Here is a 22,712-nt window from a genome sequence, read left to right on the forward strand (position 1 = left end):
TAGTGCCATGCAGCCCCCCTGTATATAGTGCCATGCAGCCCCCCTGTATATAGTGCCATGCAGCCCCCCTGTATATAGTGCCATGCAGCCCCCCTGTATATAGTGCCATGCAGCCCCCCTGTATATAGTGCCATGCAGCCCCCCTGTATATAGTGCCATGCAGCCCCCCTGTATATAGTGCCATGCAGCCCCCCTGTATATAGTGCCATGCAGCCCCCCTGTATATAGTGCCATGCAGCCCCCCCGTATATAGTGCCATGCAGCCCCCCCGTATATAGTGCCATGCAGCCCCCCTGTATATAGTGCCATGCAGCCCCCCTGTATATAGTGCCATGCAGCCCCCCTGTATATAGTGCCATGCAGCCCCCCTGTATATAGTGCCATGCAGCCCCCCTGTATATAGTGCCATGCAGCCCCCCTGTATATAGTGCCATGCAGCCCCCTGTATATAGTGCCATGCAGCCCCCCTGTATATAGTGCCATGCAGCACCCCTGTATATAGTGCCATGCAGCCCCCCTGTATATAGTGCCATGCAGCCCCCCTGTATATAGTGCCATACAGCCCCCCTGTATATAGTGCCATACAGCCCCCCTGTATATAGTGCCATGCAGCCCCCTTGTAGATGGTGCCCCCACCTCCCCCTTGTAGATATTGCCCCCCGCCTCCCCCTTGTAGATAGTGCCATGCAGCCCCCCCTGTAGATAGTGCCATACAGCCCCCTTGTAGATAGCGCCATCCACCAACCCCTTGTAGATGGCGCCCCCACCTTGTATATAGCCTGCGCAGGGATCCTGCGCCTGATCGGCTGCAGACTGAACGTGCCCTGTAGCCTTGTAAATGGCAGAGCGGGGAGCTCCCTCCCTGCTCTGCCGTAGTGGTCAATAGTAACTGCGTCCTAAAGACGCAGATACTATTGAATGTGGCGTCGCTACATCATTAGCAGTCGTGCCGGCTGCTCGCGGCGCCACCGATATAGTCCAAGTGCAAAGATGATGTAAGGGGGTGTCTGTACCATCTAGCGGAATGCTGACCGCAGCTCTGGATGTAACTGGAGTATAACAAAAGATTCTCAGAGTTACAGTTATACTGTGTGTAGACCGACTGAATGCAACGCAAGGTAAAATGTTTGTTTTTGACGTATCAGTTTACCGGATCCGTACAAATAAACCGGACCCTTTCAGTTTGTGTCATAATTGTCAGCAGTTATAACGGATCGGTTTTTATCTGCATCGGGGCTCCGTTCTGAAGGACAACTCCAACGGAATCTCAGAACGGAGCCCTGATGCAGGTGTGAACGCAGCCTTAGGCTCCATGCGACTGTGCCCGTAATTACGACCCCTAATTCCGGGCATGGACGGCCATGGACATTCGTATAAAGTATGGGAGCACGGTCCGTAAAATTAAAAAAACAGGACATGTAAATATAAGGGACGGAGTCCATCGGCCATAGAAACTAATGGGCCCGCGGTTACGGACCGTAATTACGGGCGATTTTACAGTCGTGTGCATGGGGCCTTAGATGTAACTTGGTCGGAGCGATCGCTCTGGTGCCACAGAAGCCACGAGTTCCTGCGGACGCTTTGTCATCTCTGGTTTTGGATGAACTATTGTCCCTTCTATGGCGGCCTCACCTGATGTGTGGTCGTGGTAGGGTGGGATAAGTTATATCAGGGGACGGGTCGGGGCAGTGGGAGCCCCCGAGGTGGCGGCATCACTGTGTGCGCTGTGTATTCTCTGCTGCGCTCCTCACCCTCCGTCATTCTATGAACAGGGAAGTGATATGTGAGTCACGGTGTAAACCTCCGCAGTCAGCACATGGGACGCCACCTCCTGCTCTTCCTCCTATTAGTTTCTCCTCCCCAGACACTGACACCAAAACCTGTGCCCTCAATCAGTGCAGCCGTCACGCCCGGCCATGTACTCCAAGACTCACACTAGTAGCCTGGCCCTGAGGCTCGGGCTTGGCCAGGGGAGGGTCAGACCCACAACGTGGTTCCGGAGGTCGCGCTCTAAAAAGCACATGTCCGAGAGCGATGCCAACACGGATGAGAGCGTCTCCTCGGGTAACTGTGACCCCTCACCCCACTCACCCTCCAACCTCGTCCTACTTCATGCCATCTTTCTTCTTTCAGGAGACTCGGAGGAAGAGGAGATGGGGTTCCTGGAAGTAAGCGGTCTGGATCTGGACATGACCCCGCCACCATCTGAGCTGGGGCCGATGCCGGAGGGGCTCAGTGCCCAGCAGGTAGGAGCTGTATTATGGTGGGCGTAGCGTGGTCAGTGCTGGGGGTGAAGCAGATAGAAACATCATTGTGTATCTTCCAGGTTCTGCGGCGTCACATCCTGTCCTCTATCGTGCAGAGCGAGCGGAGTTACGTGGAGTCCTTACAGCGTGTTTTACAGGTGAGTCCATCCTATCCTCCTCCTCCTCCTCCTAATTTGTGATTTCCAGGACTGTAGAATCACATGACCTATGACGCGGTTTATCCTGATCTTCTGGTTCCATGAATATAATGTAAGATCTGCAGTAAAGACTGACACACAGGCAGAGCAGTGGGAGGAGGATGGCAGAGGACAGATCTCTGGATTTCGAGTGGTTGTCACCCAGCATCTGACCAAGATTACTTCGACCATTATATGACTTATTACAGGAGGGGAATCGGGATGTTGAGTTTAGGGGGGGAATGACTGACACCTGGTGGTGAAACATAAGTGAAGATGTTACTTGTCAGCAAACAGATGATTAGGAGAGGTCTGGAGTTTGTGTGATTGTCCTGCGGCCTCGTGGACTGATCTCCTCGTCATGTCATCTTCCAGGATTATCGCAATCCCCTGCTGGAGATGGAGCCCAAACTACTGAGCGCCCGGAAGTGTCAGCTGGTGTTCTCCCGCGTGAAGGAGATCCTGCACTGCCATTCCCTGTTCCAGATGGCGCTGTCCTCACGTGTTGCAGAATGGGACTCCTCAGAAAAGATCGGGGACCTGTTTGTGGCCTCAGTGAGTGACTATTTATGTGGGATGTAGTGCTGTGCAGTTCTCTGATAGAGTATCACATGATCAGATTAGATACACAGCTCAGCAGACAGTATCACACATGATCAGATTAGATACACAGCTCAGCAGGCAGTATCACATGATCAGATTAGATACACAGCTCGGCAGACCGTATCACACATGATCGGATTAGATACATTGGCTCAGCAGACAGTATCACACATGATAGGATTAGATACACAGCTCAGCAGACAGTATCACACATGATAGGATTAGATACAGCGGGGCAGTAGACAGTATCACACATGATAGGATTAGATACAGAGGCTCAGCAGACAGTATCACACATGATAGGATTAGATACAGAGGCTCAGCAGACAGTATCACACATGATAGGATTAGATACACAGCTCAGCAGACAGTATCACACATGATAGGATTAGATACACAGCTCAGCAGACAGTATCACACGTGATAGGATTAGATACACAGCTCAGCAGACAGTATCACACATGATGGGATTAGATACACAGCTCAGCAGACAGTATCACACGTGATAGGATTAGATACACAGCTCAAATGAAAGTATTACATTGAAATGTTTTGTATTAAACTTTCATTTTAATTTCCAGAAATCTTTACATTAGAAAATATTCCAGATATTAATATCGGTGTCACATGACATTTTTGGTATTTCCTTCTGTTTTCCTCTTGCGCTCGGTTTTATCGGGTGATTTCTCGCGGGCTCAGGGTTGGGCTCACGTGTTACTGGTGAAGATTCATCGTTCTCTGTTTGGAGGGGGCAGATATTTCCCCTGGTAGAATCCCCTCTGCAGAGCTCCACTATAACCATGTATATATATGTATCTGTATTTCCATACACACATTCTATAGGGGTCGGTCATAAGCGGCTTCAATTGCGCAATGGAAAATGTGCCAAAAAATAATCTGTGCAACCCCCAGACGCCGAGTCCGTCCAGCTGCAGCCTGAGCAGAGAATCCGCCGCCAGCTCCCGATGAGTCCGCTGGACCTGCGCTACACCAGCCGGTCTTAGTAGCAGAATTCACTTCCGTCCTGCCGTCGCTCCGTCATGCCCCGTTTTTTTACGTGTTACTCTTCTCCTTTCAGTTCTCCAAGTCCATGGTGCTGGATGTCTACAGCGACTACGTCAATAACTTCACCAACGCCATGACGCTAATCAAGAAGGCATGTCTCACCAAGCCGGCCTTCCTGGAGTTCCTGAAGGTGAGAGCGGCGCCACCATCCGGATCTTCTCACTTTTGTAAATGAATGATCTTCAACTTGCCAGGGCATGCTGGGAGTTGTAGTTTCCCAATGGCTTTTGAAGCCTTATGTGGCAGTAGATTGATCTCTTGTCCTTATATCTGTGTCTCCTACAGAAGAAGCAGGCGGCCAGTCTGGACAGGGTAACCCTCTACGGGCTGATGGTGAAACCAATACAGCGCTTTCCCCAGTTCATTCTTCTATTGCAGGTAAGTTGGTGGACCCCCCCTGACCCCTGACTTCTCCTCTATACCGTTATCCCCTCCCCCACCTGTCTCTGATCGCTGTGTGCTGCAGGACATGTTAAAGAACACGCCGCGGGGACATCCGGACCGCTTGTCACTTCAGCTGGCGCTCACAGAACTGGAGACCCTGGCGGAGAAGCTTAACGAGCAGAAACGCGTCGCCGACCAAGTGGCCGAAATCCAGCAGTTGTGCAAGAGTATAAGTGATCGGAGCACGTTGTACAAGGTAAGAAAAGGGACAGATTAACAAACATCCAAATGGGGGGCCCTTCCTGGTGCTTGGTTTATACCACCACCCCCATCCTGGAACAAGAGATTCCGATGAGAGTTCACTTCCTTCAAATCCCTTGTAGAGGAGGAGGAGGGGGACGTTAATTCTTCAGGGTCCGGACTTAGATGAGTCTTTGTCTCCCCCGTGCAGAGTCTGAGCTCCGGTCTGCACCAGCTCCTCATATGTGAGACTCTTACTGAGATGGTGTACGGGGAAAAGGGGCAGCTGCTGAAATCCAAGGAACGGAAACTCTTCCTGCTCAATGACGTCATCGTCTGCGCCAACATCAACTTCAAGTGAGTATGCTCTGCCGGGAACTTGGGGCCCCGGGGCTGGAATGAAGGGCCACAAGGTCTTTGGGTCCTGTGAATCCCGGACTACTTTTCTGGGTGAACCTACAAACTACTCATTTAAAGGGGAGCTTCACGTTCTCTGTAAATGTTAAAGTGGGTTCCATCCTGGAGACCAAATCGCGGGTCTCTAGTTATTTATTCACCGCTCCGCTTCAGGTCGGGCTGGTGGAGGACCCCGTTATATCTTATGAATCATTAACTCTGGAGGAGTCAGCGGGGTCTCTTAAATGGGGACTACTAAACTCCGGTGCCATTACCAGACCATTCTAATAGCCAAAGGGCTTTCCTTTTACCAGGGGGCAGCCAGAAATTGGAAACCTTGTTCCTCTTGGGCCTCGCTATGTGCTAAAGTGGAACGCCGCTTTACCCCAGCTTCAAGTGGCAGAGTTTGGGCAGGAAGGAAATGTGTACGAAAAAGAAGCGGCAGGAGTGCAGCAGTCCATCAGCAAGAAACAGTCGCCCTCTGCAGGGCAAAGTGAGTTCTGCAAATAGAAGGGGAGCCCATGTATAAAGATCCAACATTATAAACATGTCCCTCTCCTCAGATAAAGTGTCACTGGGCTCCCCGCGCCTCTACCAGGAACTGCAGGATATAAAGAAGGACCTGGACGTTGTGGAGCAGATCACACAGCTCATCAGTACCCTGCACGGCAGCTACCAGGTGAGACATGGAAATACATGCTACTGCCCCATCCAGCCTTCTACTATATATTACAATTCTTCTACCTATTTATCTTTAATCTCTTGTACATAGGAGCAGTATTATAGTAGTTATAGTCTTGTATATAGGGGCAGTATTATAGTAGTTATATTCTTGTATATAGGAGCAGTATTATAGTAGTTATATTCTTGTATATAGGAGGCAGTATTATAGTAGTTATCTTGTATATAGGAGGCAGTATTATAGTAGTTATATTCTTGTATATAGGAGCAGTATTATAGTAGTTATATTCTTGTATATAGGGGCAGTATTATAGTAGTTATATTCTTGTATATAGGGACAGTATTATAGTAGTTATATTCTTGTATATAGGGGGCAGTATTATAGTAGTTATATTCTTGTATATAGGAGCAGTATTATAGTAGTTATATTCTTGTATATAGGAGCAGTATTATAGTAGTTATATTCTTGTATATAGGGACAGTATTATAGTAGTTATATTCTTGTATATAGGGAGCAGTATTATAGTAGTTATATTCTTGTATATAGGAGCAGTATTATAGTAGTTATATTCTTGTATATAGGAGCAGTATTATAGTAGTTACATTCTTGTATATAGGGAGCAGTATTATAGTAGTTATATTCTTGTATATAGGGAGCAGTATTATAGTAGTTATATTCTTGTATATAGGAGCAGTATTATAGTAGTTACATTCTTGTATATAGGAGCAGTATTATAGTAGTTACATTCTTGTATATAGGGGGCAGTATTATAGTAGTTATATTCTTGTATATAGGGGGCAGTATTCTAGTAGTTATATTCTTGTATATAGGAGCAGTATTATAGTAGTTATATTCTTCTATATAGGGGGCAGTATTATAGTAGTTATATTCTTGTATATAGGGGGCAGTATTATAGTAGTTATATTCTTGTATATAGGAGCCAGTATTATAGTAGTTATATTCTTGTATATAGGAGCAGTATTATAGTAGTTATATTCTTGTATACAGGGGGCAGTATTATAGTAGTTATATTCTTGTATATAGGGAGCAGTATTATAGTAGTTATATTCTTGTATATAGGGGCAGTATTATAGTAGTTATATTCTTGTATATAGGGAGCAGTATTATAGTAGTTATATTCTTGTATATAGGGGGCAGTATTATAGTAGTTATATTCTTGTATATAGGGGCAGTATTATAGTAGTTATATTCTTGTATATAGGGAGCAGTATTATAGTAGTTATATTCTTGTATATAGGGAGCAGTATTATAGTAGTTATATTCTTGTATATAGGAGCAGTATTATAGTAGTTATATTCTTATATACAGGGGGCAGGATTATAGTAGTTATATTCTTGTATATAGGAGCAGTATTATAGTAGTTATATTCGTGTATATAGAGGCAGTATTCTAGTAGTTATATTCTTGTATATAGGAGCAGTATTATAGTAGTTATATTCTTGTATATAGGGGGCAGTATTATAGTAGTTATATTCTTGTATATAGGAGCAGTATTATAGTAGTTATATTCTTGTATATAGAAGCAGTATTATAGTAGTTATATTCTTGTATACAGTGGGCAGTATTATAGTAGTTATATTCTTGTATATAGGAGCAGTATTATAGTAGTTATATTCTTGTATATAGGGGCAGTATTATAGTAGTTATATTCTTGTATATAGGGGCAGTATTATAGTAGATATATTCTTGTATATAGGAGCAGTATTATAGTAGTTATATTCGTGTATATAGAGGCAGTATTCTAGTAGTTATATTCTTGTATATAGGAGCAGTATTATAGTAGTTATATTCTTGTGTATAGGGGGCAGTATTATAGTAGTTATATTCTTGTATATAGGGGGCAGTATTATAGTAGTTATATTCTTGTACATATGAGCAGTATTATAGTAGTTATAGTCTTGTATATAGGGGCAGTATTATAGTAGTTATATTCTTGTATATAGGGGGCAGTATTATAGTAGTTATATTCGTGTATATAGAGGCAGTATTCTAGTAGTTATATTCTTGTATATAGGAGCAGTATTATAGTAGTTATATTCTTGTATATAGGAGCAGTATTATAGTAGTTATTTTCTTGTATATAGGGGGCAGTATTATAGTAGTTATATTCTTGTATATAGGGGGCAGTATTATAGTAGTTATATTCTTGTATATAGGGAGCACTATTATAGTAGTTATATTCTTGTATATAGAAGCAGTATTATAGTAGTTATATTCTTGTATATAGGGAGCAGTATTATAGTAGTTATATTCTTGTATATAGGGGCAGTATTATAGTAGTTATATTCTTGTATATAGGAGCAGTATTATAGTAGTTATCTTCTTGTATATAGGAGCAGTATTATAGTAGTTATATTCTTATATATAGGAGCAGTATTATAGTAGTTATATTCGTGTATATAGAGGCAGTATTCTAGTAGTTCTATTCTTGTATATAGGAGCAGTATTATAGTAGTTATATTCTTGTATATAGGAGCAGTATTATAGTAGTTATTTTCTTGTATATAGGGGGCAGTATTATAGTAGTTATATTCTTGTATATAGGGGGCAGTATTATAGTAGTTATATTCTTGTATATAGGGAGCACTATTATAGTAGTTATATTCTTGTATATAGAAGCAGTATTATAGTAGTTATATTCTTGTATATAGGGAGCAGTATTATAGTAGTTATATTCTTGTATATAGGGGCAGTATTATAGTAGTTATATTCTTGTATATAGGAGCAGTATTATAGTAGTTATCTTCTTGTATATAGGAGCAGTATTATAGTAGTTATATTCTTATATATAGGAGCAGTATTATAGTAGTTATAGTCTTGTATATAGGGGCAGTATTATAGTAGTTATATTCTTGTATATAGGGGCAGTATTATAGTAGTTATATTCTTGTATATAGGAGCAGTATTATAGTAGTTATATTCTTGTATATAGGAGCAGTATTATAGTAGTTATATTCTTGTATATAGGGAGCAGTATTATAGTAGTTATATTCTTGTATATAGAGGCAGTATTATAGTAGTTATATTATATATAGGGGCAGTATTATACCGTGTTTCCCCGATAGTAAGACACCCCCGATTGTAAGACGTATCGGGGGTTTCAGGGGGGTCGGCTAATATAAGCCGTACCCCGAAAGTAAGACATATGTCTTACTTTCGGGGAAACACGGGGGTATTGCCGCCTCCTGCCCACTTCCGCGCCGCCCCCCTCTCCATACGTCTCCATCAGCGGCAGGAGCACGGCTGTTATACACAGCCTGGCTCCTGCTGCAACTGCCGGAATCGAAGCGCGCGCCGATTCCGGCAGTTTAACCCATTAAATGCCGCTGTCAATAGTGACAGCGGCATTTAATGTGTTTGACAGAGGGGGGAGCTCCCTCTGTCACCCGATCGGCGCCCCCGCAAACAAATCGCTGGTCGCCGTCGGGTTTCCATGACAGCCGGGGGTCTAACAAAGACCCCCAGGTCTGCCTTCAGCATCTGCCTGTTAGGCGATGCCGGAGGCATGACCTAATAGGTTGCCTGTCAGTTTTACACTGACAGGCAATAATGCTTCGGTATACTAAGTATACCAAAGCATTATATATGCGATCGGCACATCGCATAGTGAAGTCCCCTGGTGGGACTAAAAAAAAAAATGTAAAACAGTTAAATAAAGTTTGTGAAAAAAAAAAAAAAAAAAAATTCGACAATTTTTTTCCAATATAAGACATACCCCGAAAGTAAGACATAGTGGGGCTTTTGGGGATAAAAGGAAAGTAAGACACTGTCTTACTTTCGGGGAAACACGGTATTAGTTATATTCTTGTATATACGGAGCAGTATTATAGTAGTTATATTCTTGTATATAGGAAGCAGTATTATAGTAGTTATATTCTTGTATATAGGGGCAGTATTATAGTAGTTATGTTCTTGTATATAGGAGCAGTATTATAGTAGTTATATTCTTGTATATAGGAAGCAGTATTATAGTAGTTATATTCTTGTATATAGGGGCAGTATTATAGTAGTTATATTCTTGTATAGAGGGCAGTATTATAGTAGTTATATTCTTGTATATAGGAGGCAGTATTATAGTAGTTATATTCTTGTATATAGGGGCAGTATTATAGTAGTTATATTCCTGTATATAGGAGCAGTATTATAGTAGTTATATTCTTGTATATAGGAGCAGTATTATAGTAGTTATATTCTTGTATATAGGGTGCAGTATTATAGTAGTTATATTCTTGTATATAGGAGCAGTATTATAGTAGTTATATTCTTGTATATAGGGGCAGTATTATAGTAGTTATATTCTTGTATATAGGGAGCAGTATTATAGTAGTTATATTCTTGTATATAGGAGCAGTATTATAGTAGTTATATTCTTATATATAGGAGCAGTATTATAGTAGTTATAGTCTTGTATATAGGGGCAGTATTATAGTAGTTATATTCTTGTATATAGGGGCAGTATTATAGTAGTTATATTCTTGTATATAGGAGCAGTATTATAGTAGCTATCTTCTTGTATATAGGAGCAGTATTATAGTAGTTATATTCTTATATATAGGAGCAGTATTATAGTAGTTATAGTCTTGTATATAGGGGCAGTATTATAGTAGTTATATTCTTGTATATAGGGGCAGTATTATAGTAGTTATATTCTTGTATATAGAGGGCAGTATTATAGTAGTTATATTCTTGTATATAGGAAGCAGTATTGTAGTAGTTATATTCTTGTATATAGGGGCAGTATTATAGTAGTTATATTCTTGTATAGAGGGCAGTATTATAGTAGTTATATTCTTGTATATAGGAGGCAGTATTATAGTAGTTATATTCTTGTATATAGGGGCAGTATTATAGTAGTTATATTCCTGTATATAGGAGCAGTATTATAGTAGTTATATTCTTGTATATAGGGGCAGTATTATAGTAGTTATATTCTTGTATATAGGGAGCAGTATTATAGTAGTTATATTCTTGTATATAGGAGCAGTATTATAGTAGTTATATTCTTATATATAGGAGCAGTATTATAGTAGTTATAGTCTTGTATATAGGGGCAGTATTATAGTAGTTATATTCTTGTATATAGGGGCAGTATTATAGTAGTTATATTCTTGTATATAGGGGGCAGTATTATAGTAGTTATATTCTTGTATATAGGAGCAGTATTATAGTAGTTATCTTCTTGTATATAGGAGCAGTATTATAGTAGTTATATTCTTATATATATAGGAGCAGTATTATAGTAGTTATATTCTTGTATATAGGGGCAGTATTATAGTAGTTATCTTCTTGTATATAGGAGCAGTATTATAGTAGTTATATTCTTATATATAGGAGCAGTATTATAGTAGTTATAGTCTTGTATATAGGGGCAGTATTATAGTAGTTATCTTCTTGTATATAGGGGGCAGTATTATAGTAGTTATAGTCTTGTATATAGGAGCAGTATTATAGTATTTATATTCTTGTATATAGGGGGCAGTATTATAGTAGTTATATTCTTGTATATAGGGGCAGTATTATAGTAGTTATATTCTTGTATATAGGGGCAGTATTATAGTAGTTATATTCTTGTATATAGGGAGCAGTATTATAGTAGTTATATTCTTGTATATAGGGGGCAGTATTATAGTAGTTATATTCTTGTATATTGGGGGCAGTATTATAGTAGTTATATTCTTGTATATAGGAGCAGCATTATAGTAGTTCTATTCTTGTATATAGGGGCAGTATTATAGTAGTTATATTCTTGTATATAGGGGCAGTATTATAGTAGTTATATTCTTGTATATAGGGGCAGTATTATAGTAGTTGTATTCTTGTATATAGGGGGCAGTATTATAGTAGTTATATTCTTGTATATAGGAGCAGTATTATAGTAGTTATATTCTTATATATAGGAGCAGTATTATAGTAGTTATAGTCTTGTATATAGGGGCAGTATTATAGTAGTTATATTCTTGTATATAGGGGCAGTATTATAGTAGTTATATTCTTGTATATAGGGGGCAGTATTATAGTAGTTATATTCTTGTATATAGGAGCAGTATTATAGTAGTTATCTTCTTGTATATAGGAGCAGTATTATAGTAGTTATATTCTTATATATAGGAGCAGTATTATAGTAGTTATATTCTTGTATATAGGGGCAGTATTATAGTAGTTATCTTCTTGTATATAGGAGCAGTATTATAGTAGTTATATTCTTATATATAGGAGCAGTATTATAGTAGTTATAGTCTTGTATATAGGGGCAGTATTATAGTAGTTATAGTCTTGTATATAGGAGCAGTATTATAGTATTTATATTCTTGTATATAGGGGGCAGTATTATAGTAGTTATATTCTTGTATATAGGAGCAGTATTATAGTAGTTATATTCTTGTATATAGGAGCAGTATTATAGTAGTTATATTCTTGTATATAGGGAGCAGTATTATAGTAGTTATATTCTTGTATATAGGGGGCAGTATTATAGTAGTTATATTCTTGTATATAGGGGCAGTATTATAGTAGTTATATTCTTGTATATAGGGAGCAGTATTATAGTAGTTATATTCTTGTATATAGGGGCAGTATTATAGTAGTTATATTCTTGTATATAGGGGCAGTATTATAGTAGTTATATTCTTGTATATAGGAGCAGTATTATAGTAGTTATATTCTTGTATATAGGGGCAGTATTATAGAAGTTATATTCTTGTATATAGGGGCAGTATTATAGTAGTTATATTCTTGTATATAGGGGCAGTATTATACTGGGGTTAGTACAGGTTATGTCCGTAGCAAAATCTGAGGACTCAATTTGTAGGATATAAGGATGCTGAACACAGCAAAATAAATATTTAAGGAGTTGTCTTATTTAGAAATTGCATTTTCAATTTCCCTATTTCCCCTTTTCAGGACTTTTATTGATTAGCCAAAGTAAAGCGTCTACAAAAAGCTTCTCTTTTACTGGTACCTCCATATATTACACAGACAACCCGTAGATTCTAGTGGTTTATCTTTAATGCTGCTTTTCACCTGTGGTGGCGCTGTAGAGCATTTTACTACTTGCTGTAAGGTCCCTCAGATTCCAGCTGACCGCTACGGGTTCCAGCATCAAGACACCCTGTGATCAATTAATAATTTGTAGCCCCCCCCATCCTATAACTGATAGTTTCTTCCTATAATCCTTAATAAAGCTGTCACGTATATCCCACTGCTCATCGCCACCGACACCTCAGTCGCATAATTCACCGTTTTTCTATGAATGAGGTTTATTTAATCGAGTCTTCGTCTCATGGCACCTTTTTCTCTCTTCTAGAATCTGAACATGACGGTGGCTCAGGATTGGTGTTTGGGTTTGCAGAGACTCATCCGGCTTAAAGAGGAGGAAATTCAGTCGGCCAATAAATGTCATCTACGTCTCCAGCTCCAAATGCCAAGGAAATCAGATAAGTGAGTCCAGGGCATGAGATGGAGTATGGAGGTCTGCGGGGTGTCAGGATAGGAGGATGGTGATGCTGTTTGGTTGTTTAGTAAGTCGATCAGGGGTTTCACTCCGCTATGGACCACACAGCTCCACCTATAGGGCAGTAGGAGTACTGCAGCCAAATTATTCCACAACCAAACACAAGTGTCATAAGACGGAGGCGTGTTATATATAGGGTCATCTAAAGGATGACTAGAAAGGGATAGACCAGTGAGTGCCGTTCGGAGCTCCCCTGGTTCATCTAATTCTCCAGTAGGAGAGCCCTCTCAGCCAGCGCCTCTCCTGCTGTCCGTGTTGCTGACTTTCATGTCGGGCTATTTAATGGTTGCAGTATCACCTCCTAGTTCAGCATTTTTGGGACATCTCTTCCTTTCGATGTATAGAAGCACATGTACGACTTGCGTTCTGAGGCACCGGGTGGTGCTGGCCACTGTTTCTTCATTTTGCTGCTCTCCTCTGCCTAGTAACTGCCTAACATCGTCCATCCTATCGTGCCTTCATGTCACATGAGTGAATAGTGAAACGTTACATTTTAGGAATAATCTTCAGGTTCTCTCTCTCTGTCGCTTCGTGAGTTGTTTAGCTTTGTATAGTTCTTATTGCTGATGTCGTCTGATCCGTTCTCCTTTTTTCCTTCCCCTCCCTAGGACTGGGCGACCGATGAGCTTCATGGTGCTTTTTCTCACGCCAAATCCCTTGAGCAAGATATCCTGGGTAAACCGAATGCACTTGGCTAAAATTGCCCTCAGTAAGTGAAGAATCTATTCTCTATTGCAGAACATTGACTGCCGACTACTGCAAAAATAGTTAAAGCGAACAAAGGTTCCGGTTCCATAAAGCTACAAATGCACGGAGTGGCTGACCAGGAGAGTCCATGCAAGTCTGTGTGTTGTGGAGGGAAAATGTAAAATGGGCCAACTCAGCCATGACTGCAAATAAGTGCACCCCCGCCTACACTTGAGGAAGGTCTATTTGACTGTAAAATGACACAACAAACCCAGATTCTCCCCCTGTGGTTGCATCCGGTAGAGCAAGGGTGGGGAATGTCCGGCCCGCGAGATCATTTGGTCTGGCCCGACCTCACTCAGACGACGCTGCCGCCGTGTCATTGACTACTTGGCTTCGTCCACCCTACTCACTCACGTTTAGGAGCAGGAGGAGGGCGGCAGTCTGAGCCAAGTATGGCGGTGGTCTTAGTGAGGTTGGTGCGTGCCGACTAGAGAGTAGACCAGTCCGGTCACCTGACCTAAATCACCTGACCTCATGTCAGCGACATGATGTCAGGTGGCCGGACTGGTCCTCTCCCGGGCCGTCAGACGACTGGACTGGTCCACTTACGTCACAGCACGTACCGACCTCACTGACCGCCGAGTCATTCCCTGCTTGGCTCCATCTGCCCTACTCACATTTTAAGAGCAAAAGGAGGGCGGCAGTCTGAGCCAAGTATGGAGGCGGTCTAGGTGAGGCCTCTGCGTGCCGGCCCGGGAGTGGAGCAGTCCAGTCACCTGACCTGAGTGACCTGACTGGTCCACTCCTAGGTTGGCACGCACTGACCTCCTCACTCAGACCGCCGCGTCCTCGTTCACTCTTAGTAATGACAGTACTTGGCTCCATCTGCCCTCCTCCTGCTCCTGACCTAAAATTTAGAAACTTAGCTGAGGCCTAAATGTAGAAATGTAGCTGTAGTGTAGACGTAGGACCGGTCCTAAACGCATAAAGTGAGATCAGGTGGCGTAAAGGGGTTTTCCCATCAGGGACATTTATGATCTATCCACAGGATATGTCATGAATGTCAGATAGATGTGGGTCCCATATCTCTCTCTAGAACCGGGCCCTCTAAACCTCGTTCTACCTCTTTGTGTTGTGGCTGAAGCTTGTGATGTCCGACCATGAAGAAGGAAACAGTGTAACTCGCCGAGCTAAGCTGTTTCCATGAGTCCCATAGAACTGAATGGTAGTTACGGCAAGAGTGTAACTCGCATGCTGCGCTGCTTCCGTAACTGCGATTCACTACTATGGGGCTCATGGAAAGACCTCAGCTCAGCGAGCTCCTCTGTTTGCTTCATTATGGTCGGAAATCACACGCTTCAGACGCAACACAGAGTGGTAGAACGGGGTTTAGGGGACCCCGTTCTAGATAGAGGTGCGGGTCCCAGAGGTGGGACCCTCATCTATCTGACAATTATGACATATCCTGTGGATATGTCATAAATGTCCCTAATGGGAAAACCCCTTTAAGTGAGTAAGTCGGAACAACATACTGCTGCGAGTTCTTTTCAAAACGTACCAAAAAGTTCACCGCTCTAGACTGACCGACACAACATCACCAATACCGGCGAACATCACCCGCCGTACCTCAGAGAAGCAGCTTCAGATCAACCGACGCATCATCATCATCATCAATACCGGAGAACATCACCCGCCACACCACAGAGAAGCAGCTCCAGACTGACCGACGCATCATAATCAATACCGGAGAACATCACCCGCCACACCACAGAGAAGCAGCTCCAGACTGACCGACGTATCATCAATACCGGAGAACATCACCCGCCGCTCCACAGAGAAGCAGCTCCAGACTGACCGACGCATCATCATCAAAAACGGAGAACATCACCCGCCGCACCACAGAGAAGCAGCTCCAGACTGACCGACGCATCATAATCAATATCGGAGAACATCACCCGCCGCACCACAGAGAAGCAGCTCCAGACTGACCGACGTATCATCAATACCGGAGAACATCACCCGCCGCTCCACAGAGAAGCAGCTCCAGACTGACCGACGCATCATCATCAAAAACGGAGAACATCACCCGCCGCACCACAGAGAAGCAGCTCCAGACTGACCGACACATCATCATCAATACCGGAGAACATCACCCGCCGCACCACAGAGAAGCAGCTCTAGACTGACCGACACATCATCATCAATACCGGAGAACATCACCCGCCTCACCACAGAGAAGCAGCTCCAGACTGACCGACGCATCATCATCAATACCGGAGAACATCACCCGCCGCACCACAGAGAAGCAGCTCTAGACTGACCGACGAAACATCATCATCAATACCGAAGAACATCACCCGCCTCACCACAGAGAAGCAGCTCCAGACTGAGCGCATCATCAATACCGGAGAACATCACCCGCCGCACCACAGAGAAGCAGCTCCAGACTGACCGACGCATCATCATCAATACCGGAGAACATCACCCGCCGCACCACAGAGAAGCAGCTCCAGACTGACCGACGCATCATCATCAATACCGGAGAACATCACCCGCCACACCACAGAGAAGCAGCTCCAGACTGACCGACGCATCATCATCAATACCGGAGAACATCACCCGCCACACCACAGAGAAGCAGCTCCAGACTGACCGACATCATCATCATCAATACCGGAGAACATCACCCACCACACCACAGAGAAGCAGCTCCAGACTGACCGACATCATCATCATCATCATCATCATCAATACCGGAGAACATCACCCGCCACACCACAGAGAAGCAGCTCCAGACTGACCGACACATCATCATCAATACCGGAGAACATCACCCGCCTCACCACAGAGAAGCAGCTCCAGACTGACCGACATCATCATCATCAATACCGGAGAACATCACCCGCCGCACCACAGAGAAGCAGCTCCAGACTGACCGACATCATCATCATCAATACCGGAGAACATCACCCGCCACACCACAGAGAAGCAGCTCCAGACTGACCGACGCATCATCAATACCAGAGAACATCACCCGCCTCACCACAGAGAAGCAGCTCCAGACTGACCGACACATCATCATCAATACCGGAGAACATCACCCGCCTCACCACAGAGAAGCAGCTCCAGACTGACCGACATCATCATCATCAATACCGGAGAACATCACCCGCCTCACCACAGAGAAGCAGCTTCAGACTGACCGACGCATCATCAATACCAGAGAACATCACCCGCCTCACCACAGAGAAGCAGCTCCAGACTGACCGACACATCATCATCAATACCGGAGAACATCACCCGCCTCACCACAGAGAAGCAGCTCCAGACTGACCGACGCATCATCATCATCAATACCGGAGAACATCACCCGCCGCACCACAGAGAAGCAGCTTCAGACGTCACATTAGGGGGAGTTAATTAGATGTTTGACTAAATACAGCAGGCAAATTTTTAAGTTGATAATTTTGTATGGCTGCGAATGATGTTTTATAAATATCCAAATGGCCCTTGGCAGAAAGAATGTTCCCCACCCCTGGTGTAGATGCTGGTACGGGGGATGTGTGGTGCTAATGGATCAGAACGAGGGAAGTGCTGCCCAATTCCGAGCCCCCACACCCGCCTAGCCTATAGCAGTACCTGTCCTCCGCTAGCTCCTGTAACATACAAACGCATGGCTAGTCCGATGTCTATCCTGTCCTACGTGGCAATGTAACTGGGTATTTTAACGTGTGCCTTTAAGAAACCAATCATTAGATCTATATTTCAGGGGCTCCTGGGCTGTTTAAGGCCTTTGCAGTGAAGCTAGCGGTTATTTTCCCATTGCATTACCAAGTGTATTCTTTGTCGCTGAGGGGGGGTCAGGACATCTTCAGGGCGAGATCTCCCCTGTAAATAACTCCGACGGCTCCTGTGAAAGTAATTCTGTTTTTTTCTTCTTTATTTTGCCGGCTCAATCTCAAGGATTTGGCTTGTTTTCTCTTTTAAAAGACCCTTCAGAAAGGACACGGAGGCTTCTCTTGATAACTGCAGGGACAAAGAGATTTTCAACTGTGAAAGCATTTTAGCGTTTAGTGAGCGCGCACATCTACAATAACGAGCGGCCTGTAGTGAAACGCGTCAGCATTCTGAATGGGGCCTCTCCTGCGCGACTCGCTCCCCCGCCTCATCAGGGCTTTTTAGAAGATTCCGGCCCCGTACGTCTCATCGTTATCTTCCTCTCGGCTCCTGCAGCCGCCGAGAAGCTAAATGGCAGGAAATTTGTTTTAAATCATCCTGGAAACGCACTTTTTAATGCCCCGATGTCTCAGCGCCGGATGATTGCGCTTCGTGGTCTTAACTTGTCTTTTTTTTTTATCTTCGAAGCCAGAGGGAAGAGAAGTGTAACTCGTTAAAAAGACCATTCAGCTCTAATGGGAAGAAATTGCTTTTTTCTGCATGATCGGTAACTCCGCACGTTAGAGGCTCCGCTGTGACGCACCAGCCCCTGTCCCGGCCCTCAAAGGGTTAATTGTGCCTGGGTCGCTTTCATCCCAGCTTCTTCTACCTGTATCTTTTATTCTTCTTATCTGGTAGACGTTTTCTTCAGTTTGGATTTGCAAATTATGGATTAAATTTTTTTTTTTTTAAGAATAAATGACTCCACAAAGCAGCTAATTAACCAACGTCTCAGGATTTGTCCCCTGGAGTGAGAGTTTTTTGTGCCCGAGAAACCACATGATCCTCCTCCTCCTCTCGGCTTAGCTTGGTCAGGACTCCTCGGCGCAGGCGCCATAGTGTTCAGGGGCCGTATACGGATAAGTTATCCATAGCAACCGGTCAGGTCATAACCGCCACTTCCTGCCCTGCCCTAGGTAAATGACTGTAATCTGTTGGTGACAAAATTATCCCCAAATCGCAGATCAATAGAATTGAAAAGGTGCGAAAATGTCATGTGACAACAATAATGGTTATGATTGGCTGGGTCCGGATATAATATGGACTTCACCTCTAACTGTCTGACTGTTCCCAGGAGAGGAGAACCAGCCGGGCTGGCTGTGCCCCGAGGAAGAGAAAAAAATGAAAATTCCGTTCTGGTGTCCAACACTTGTTTGTCGCTTCCCGTCCTTCTCCACGAAAGCCTCCGACTTGCAGGTCAGTCACTAAGAATAGGTGCAAACTACAGCGTCCGTGTCACAGCATGTTCTTATATAATAGGAGGTCCAGTATGATGGCCCGTCCCCACATCATCACTTATGTCAGCAGGTCCCACATATTTCGAGCCGATCCTCCTATCTCTGGGCCAATATCCCCCTATTTCTGGGCCAATATCCCCCTATTTCTGGGCCAGTTTCCCCCTATCTCTGGGCCAGTTCCCCCCTATCTCTTTGTAGGTCACCGTCTATTTTGTTTGTGACCAGCTGAGATAGTAAACGCCAGCCAGCTCCACCGGTAGTGAAGCGCACAGGTGCTCGGTGACAGAGGGGGAGTCCCAAATAAAATGTCCATAAAAAAAGTTAATAGGTTAGGAGCTTGTTCTTTATTCCAAATGTGCAAAGGCAGAAGGAACGTTTCATTACAGACGGGTAGAACTGATGTGATCCAGTATAGACAGGTAGAACTGATGTGATCCAGTATAGACAGGTAGAATTGATGTGATCCAGTATAGACAGGTAGAACTGATGTGATCCAGTATAGACGTGTAGAACTGATGTGATCCAGTATAGACGTGTAGAACTGATGTGATCCAGTATAGACGTGTAGAACTGATGTGATCCAGTATAGACGTGTAGAACTGATGTGATCCAGTATAGACGTGTAGAACTGATGTGATCCAGTACAGACTGGTAGAACTGATGCGATCCAGTACAGACGGGTAGAACTGATGCGATCCAGTACAGACGGGTAGAACTGATGCGATCCAGTACAGACGGGTAGAACTGATGCGATCCAGTACAGACGGGTAGAACTGATGCGATCCAGTACAGACGGGTAGAACTGATGCGATCCAGTACAGACGGGTAGAACTGATGCGATCCAGTACAGACGGGTAGAACTGATGCGATCCAGTACAGACGGGTAGAACTGATGCGATCCAGTACAGACGGGTAGAACTGATGCGATCCAGTACAGACGGGTAGAACTGATGCGATCCAGTACAGACGGGTAGAACTGATGCGATCCAGTACAGACGGGTAGAACTGATGCGATCCAGTACAGACGGGTAGAACTGATGCGATCCAGTACAGACGGGTAGAACTGATGCGATCCAGTACAGACGGGTAGAACTGATGCGATCCAGTACAGACGGGTAGAACTGATGCGATCCAGTACAGACGGGTAGAACTGATGCGATCCAGTACAGACGGGTAGAACTGATGCGATCCAGTACAGACGGGTAGAACTGATGCGATCCAGTACAGACGGGTAGAACTGATGCGATCCAGTACAGACGGGTAGAACTGATGCGATCCAGTACAGACGGGTAGAACTGATGCGATCCAGTACAGACGGGTAGAACTGATGCGATCCAGTACAGACGGGTAGAACTGATGCGATCCAGTACAGACGGGTAGAACTGATGCGATCCAGTACAGACGGGTAGAACTGATGCGATCCAGTACAGACGGGTAGAACTGATGCGATCCAGTACAGACGGGTAGAACTGATGCGATCCAGTACAGACGGGTAGAACTGATGCGATCCAGTACAGACGGGTAGAACTGATGCGATCCAGTACAGACGGGTAGAACTGATGCGATGCAGTACAGACGGGTAGAACTGATGCGATGCAGTACAGACGGGTAGAACTGATGCGATCCAGTACAGACGGGTAGAACTGATGCGATCCAGTACAGACGGGTAGAACTGATGCGATCCAGTACAGACGGGTAGAACTGATGCGATCCAGTACAGACGGGTAGAACTGATGCGATCCAGTACAGACGGGTAGAACTGATGCGATCCAGTACAGACGGGTAGAACTGATGCGATCCAGTACAGACGGGTAGAACTGATGCGATCCAGTACAGACGGGTAGAACTGATGCGATCCAGTACAGACGGGTAGAACTGATGCGATCCAGTACAGACGGGTAGAACTGATGCGATCCAGTACAGACGGGTAGAACTGATGCGATCCAGTACAGACGGGTAGAACTGATGCGATCCAGTACAGACGGGTAGAACTGATGCGATCCAGTACAGACGGGTAGAACTGATGCGATCCAGTACAGACGGGTAGAACTGATGCGATCCAGTACAGACGGGTAGAACTGATGCGATCCAGTACAGACGGGTAGAACTGATGCGATCCAGTACAGACGGGTAGAACTGATGCGATCCAGTACAGACGGGTAGAACTGATGCGATCCAGTACAGACGGGTAGGACTGATGCGATCCAGTACAGACGGGTAGGACTGATGCGATCCAGTACAGACGGGTAGGACGGATGCGATCCAGTACAGACGGGTAGGACTGATGCGATCCAGTACAGACGGGTAGGACGGATGCGATCCAGTACAGACGGGTAGGACGGATGCGATCCAGTACAGACGGGTAGGACGGATGCGATCCAGTACAGACGGGTAGGACGGATGCGATCCAGTACAGACGGGTAGGACGGATGCGATCCAGTACAGACGGGTAGGACGGATGCGATCCAGTACAGACGGGTAGGACGGATGCGATCCAGTACAGACGGGTAGGACGGATGCGATCCAGTACAGACGGGTAGGACGGATGCGATCCAGTACAGACGGGTAGGACGGATGCGATCCAGTACAGACGGGTAGGACGGATGCGATCCAGTACAGACGGGTAGGACGGATGCGATCCAGTACAGACGGGTAGGACGGATGCGATCCAGTACAGACGGGTAGGACGGATGCGATCCAGTACAGACGGGTAGGACGGATGCGATCCAGTACAGACGGGTAGGACGGATGCGATCCAGTACAGACGGGTAGGACGGATGCGATCCAGTACAGACGGGTAGGACGGATGCGATCCAGTACAGACGGGTAGGACGGATGCGATCCAGTACAGACGGGTAGGACGGATGCGATCCAGTACAGACGGGTAGGACGGATGCGATCCAGTACAGACGGGTAGGACGGATGCGATCCAGTACAGACGGGTAGGACGGATGCGATCCAGTACAGACGGGTAGGACGGATGCGATCCAGTACAGACGGGTAGGACGGATGCGATCCAGTACAGACGGGTAGGACGGATGCGATCCAGTACAGACGGGTAGGACGGATGCGATCCAGTACAGACGGGTAGGACGGATGCGATCCAGTACAGACGGGTAGGACGGATGCGATCCAGTACAGACGGGTAGGACGGATGCGATCCAGTACAGACGGGTAGGACGGATGCGATCCAGTAAGACGGGTAGGACGGATGCGATCCAGTACAGACGGGAGGACGGATGCGATCCAGTACAGACGGGTAGGTCGGATGCGATCCAGTACAGACGGGTAGAGATGGATCCAGTACAGACGGGTAGGACGGATGCGATCCAGTACAGACGGAGGCTCCAGGACGATGCGATCCAGTAAGGGGATTGGGGGGGCTTCCCGTAGACGATCCAGAACAGACGGGGTAGGACGGATGCGATCCAGTACAGACGGGTAGGACGATGCGATCCAGTACAGACGGTAGGACGGTATGCGATCCCAGATCCCCCTACAGAC

The 22,712-nt window shown here is 44.8% G+C and overlaps 1 protein-coding gene across 1 annotated transcript in view; it reads left to right on the plus strand.

The window, feature by feature from the left end:
• ARHGEF10L (Rho guanine nucleotide exchange factor 10 like) overlaps positions 1–19,179 on the plus strand; it is a 75,395-nt gene extending 56,216 nt beyond the window's left edge. The window contains exons 10-21 of the mRNA XM_075840929.1: positions 2,134–2,246; positions 2,327–2,404; positions 2,819–2,998; positions 4,125–4,241; positions 4,397–4,489; positions 4,578–4,751; positions 4,947–5,092; positions 5,446–5,624; positions 5,695–5,810; positions 13,138–13,271; positions 13,953–14,053; positions 19,046–19,179. Of these exons, the coding sequence (XP_075697044.1) occupies positions 2,134–2,246; positions 2,327–2,404; positions 2,819–2,998; positions 4,125–4,241; positions 4,397–4,489; positions 4,578–4,751; positions 4,947–5,092; positions 5,446–5,624; positions 5,695–5,810; positions 13,138–13,271; positions 13,953–14,053; positions 19,046–19,179 (1,565 nt within the window). The remainder of the gene's footprint in view (positions 1–2,133; positions 2,247–2,326; positions 2,405–2,818; positions 2,999–4,124; positions 4,242–4,396; positions 4,490–4,577; positions 4,752–4,946; positions 5,093–5,445; positions 5,625–5,694; positions 5,811–13,137; positions 13,272–13,952; positions 14,054–19,045) is intronic.
• Positions 19,180–22,712: the final 3,533 nt, after the last annotated feature.

Source organism: Rhinoderma darwinii, chromosome 10 (assembly GCF_050947455.1).
Source record: "Rhinoderma darwinii isolate aRhiDar2 chromosome 10, aRhiDar2.hap1, whole genome shotgun sequence".
NCBI classification, from domain to species: domain Eukaryota; kingdom Metazoa; phylum Chordata; class Amphibia; order Anura; family Rhinodermatidae; genus Rhinoderma; species Rhinoderma darwinii.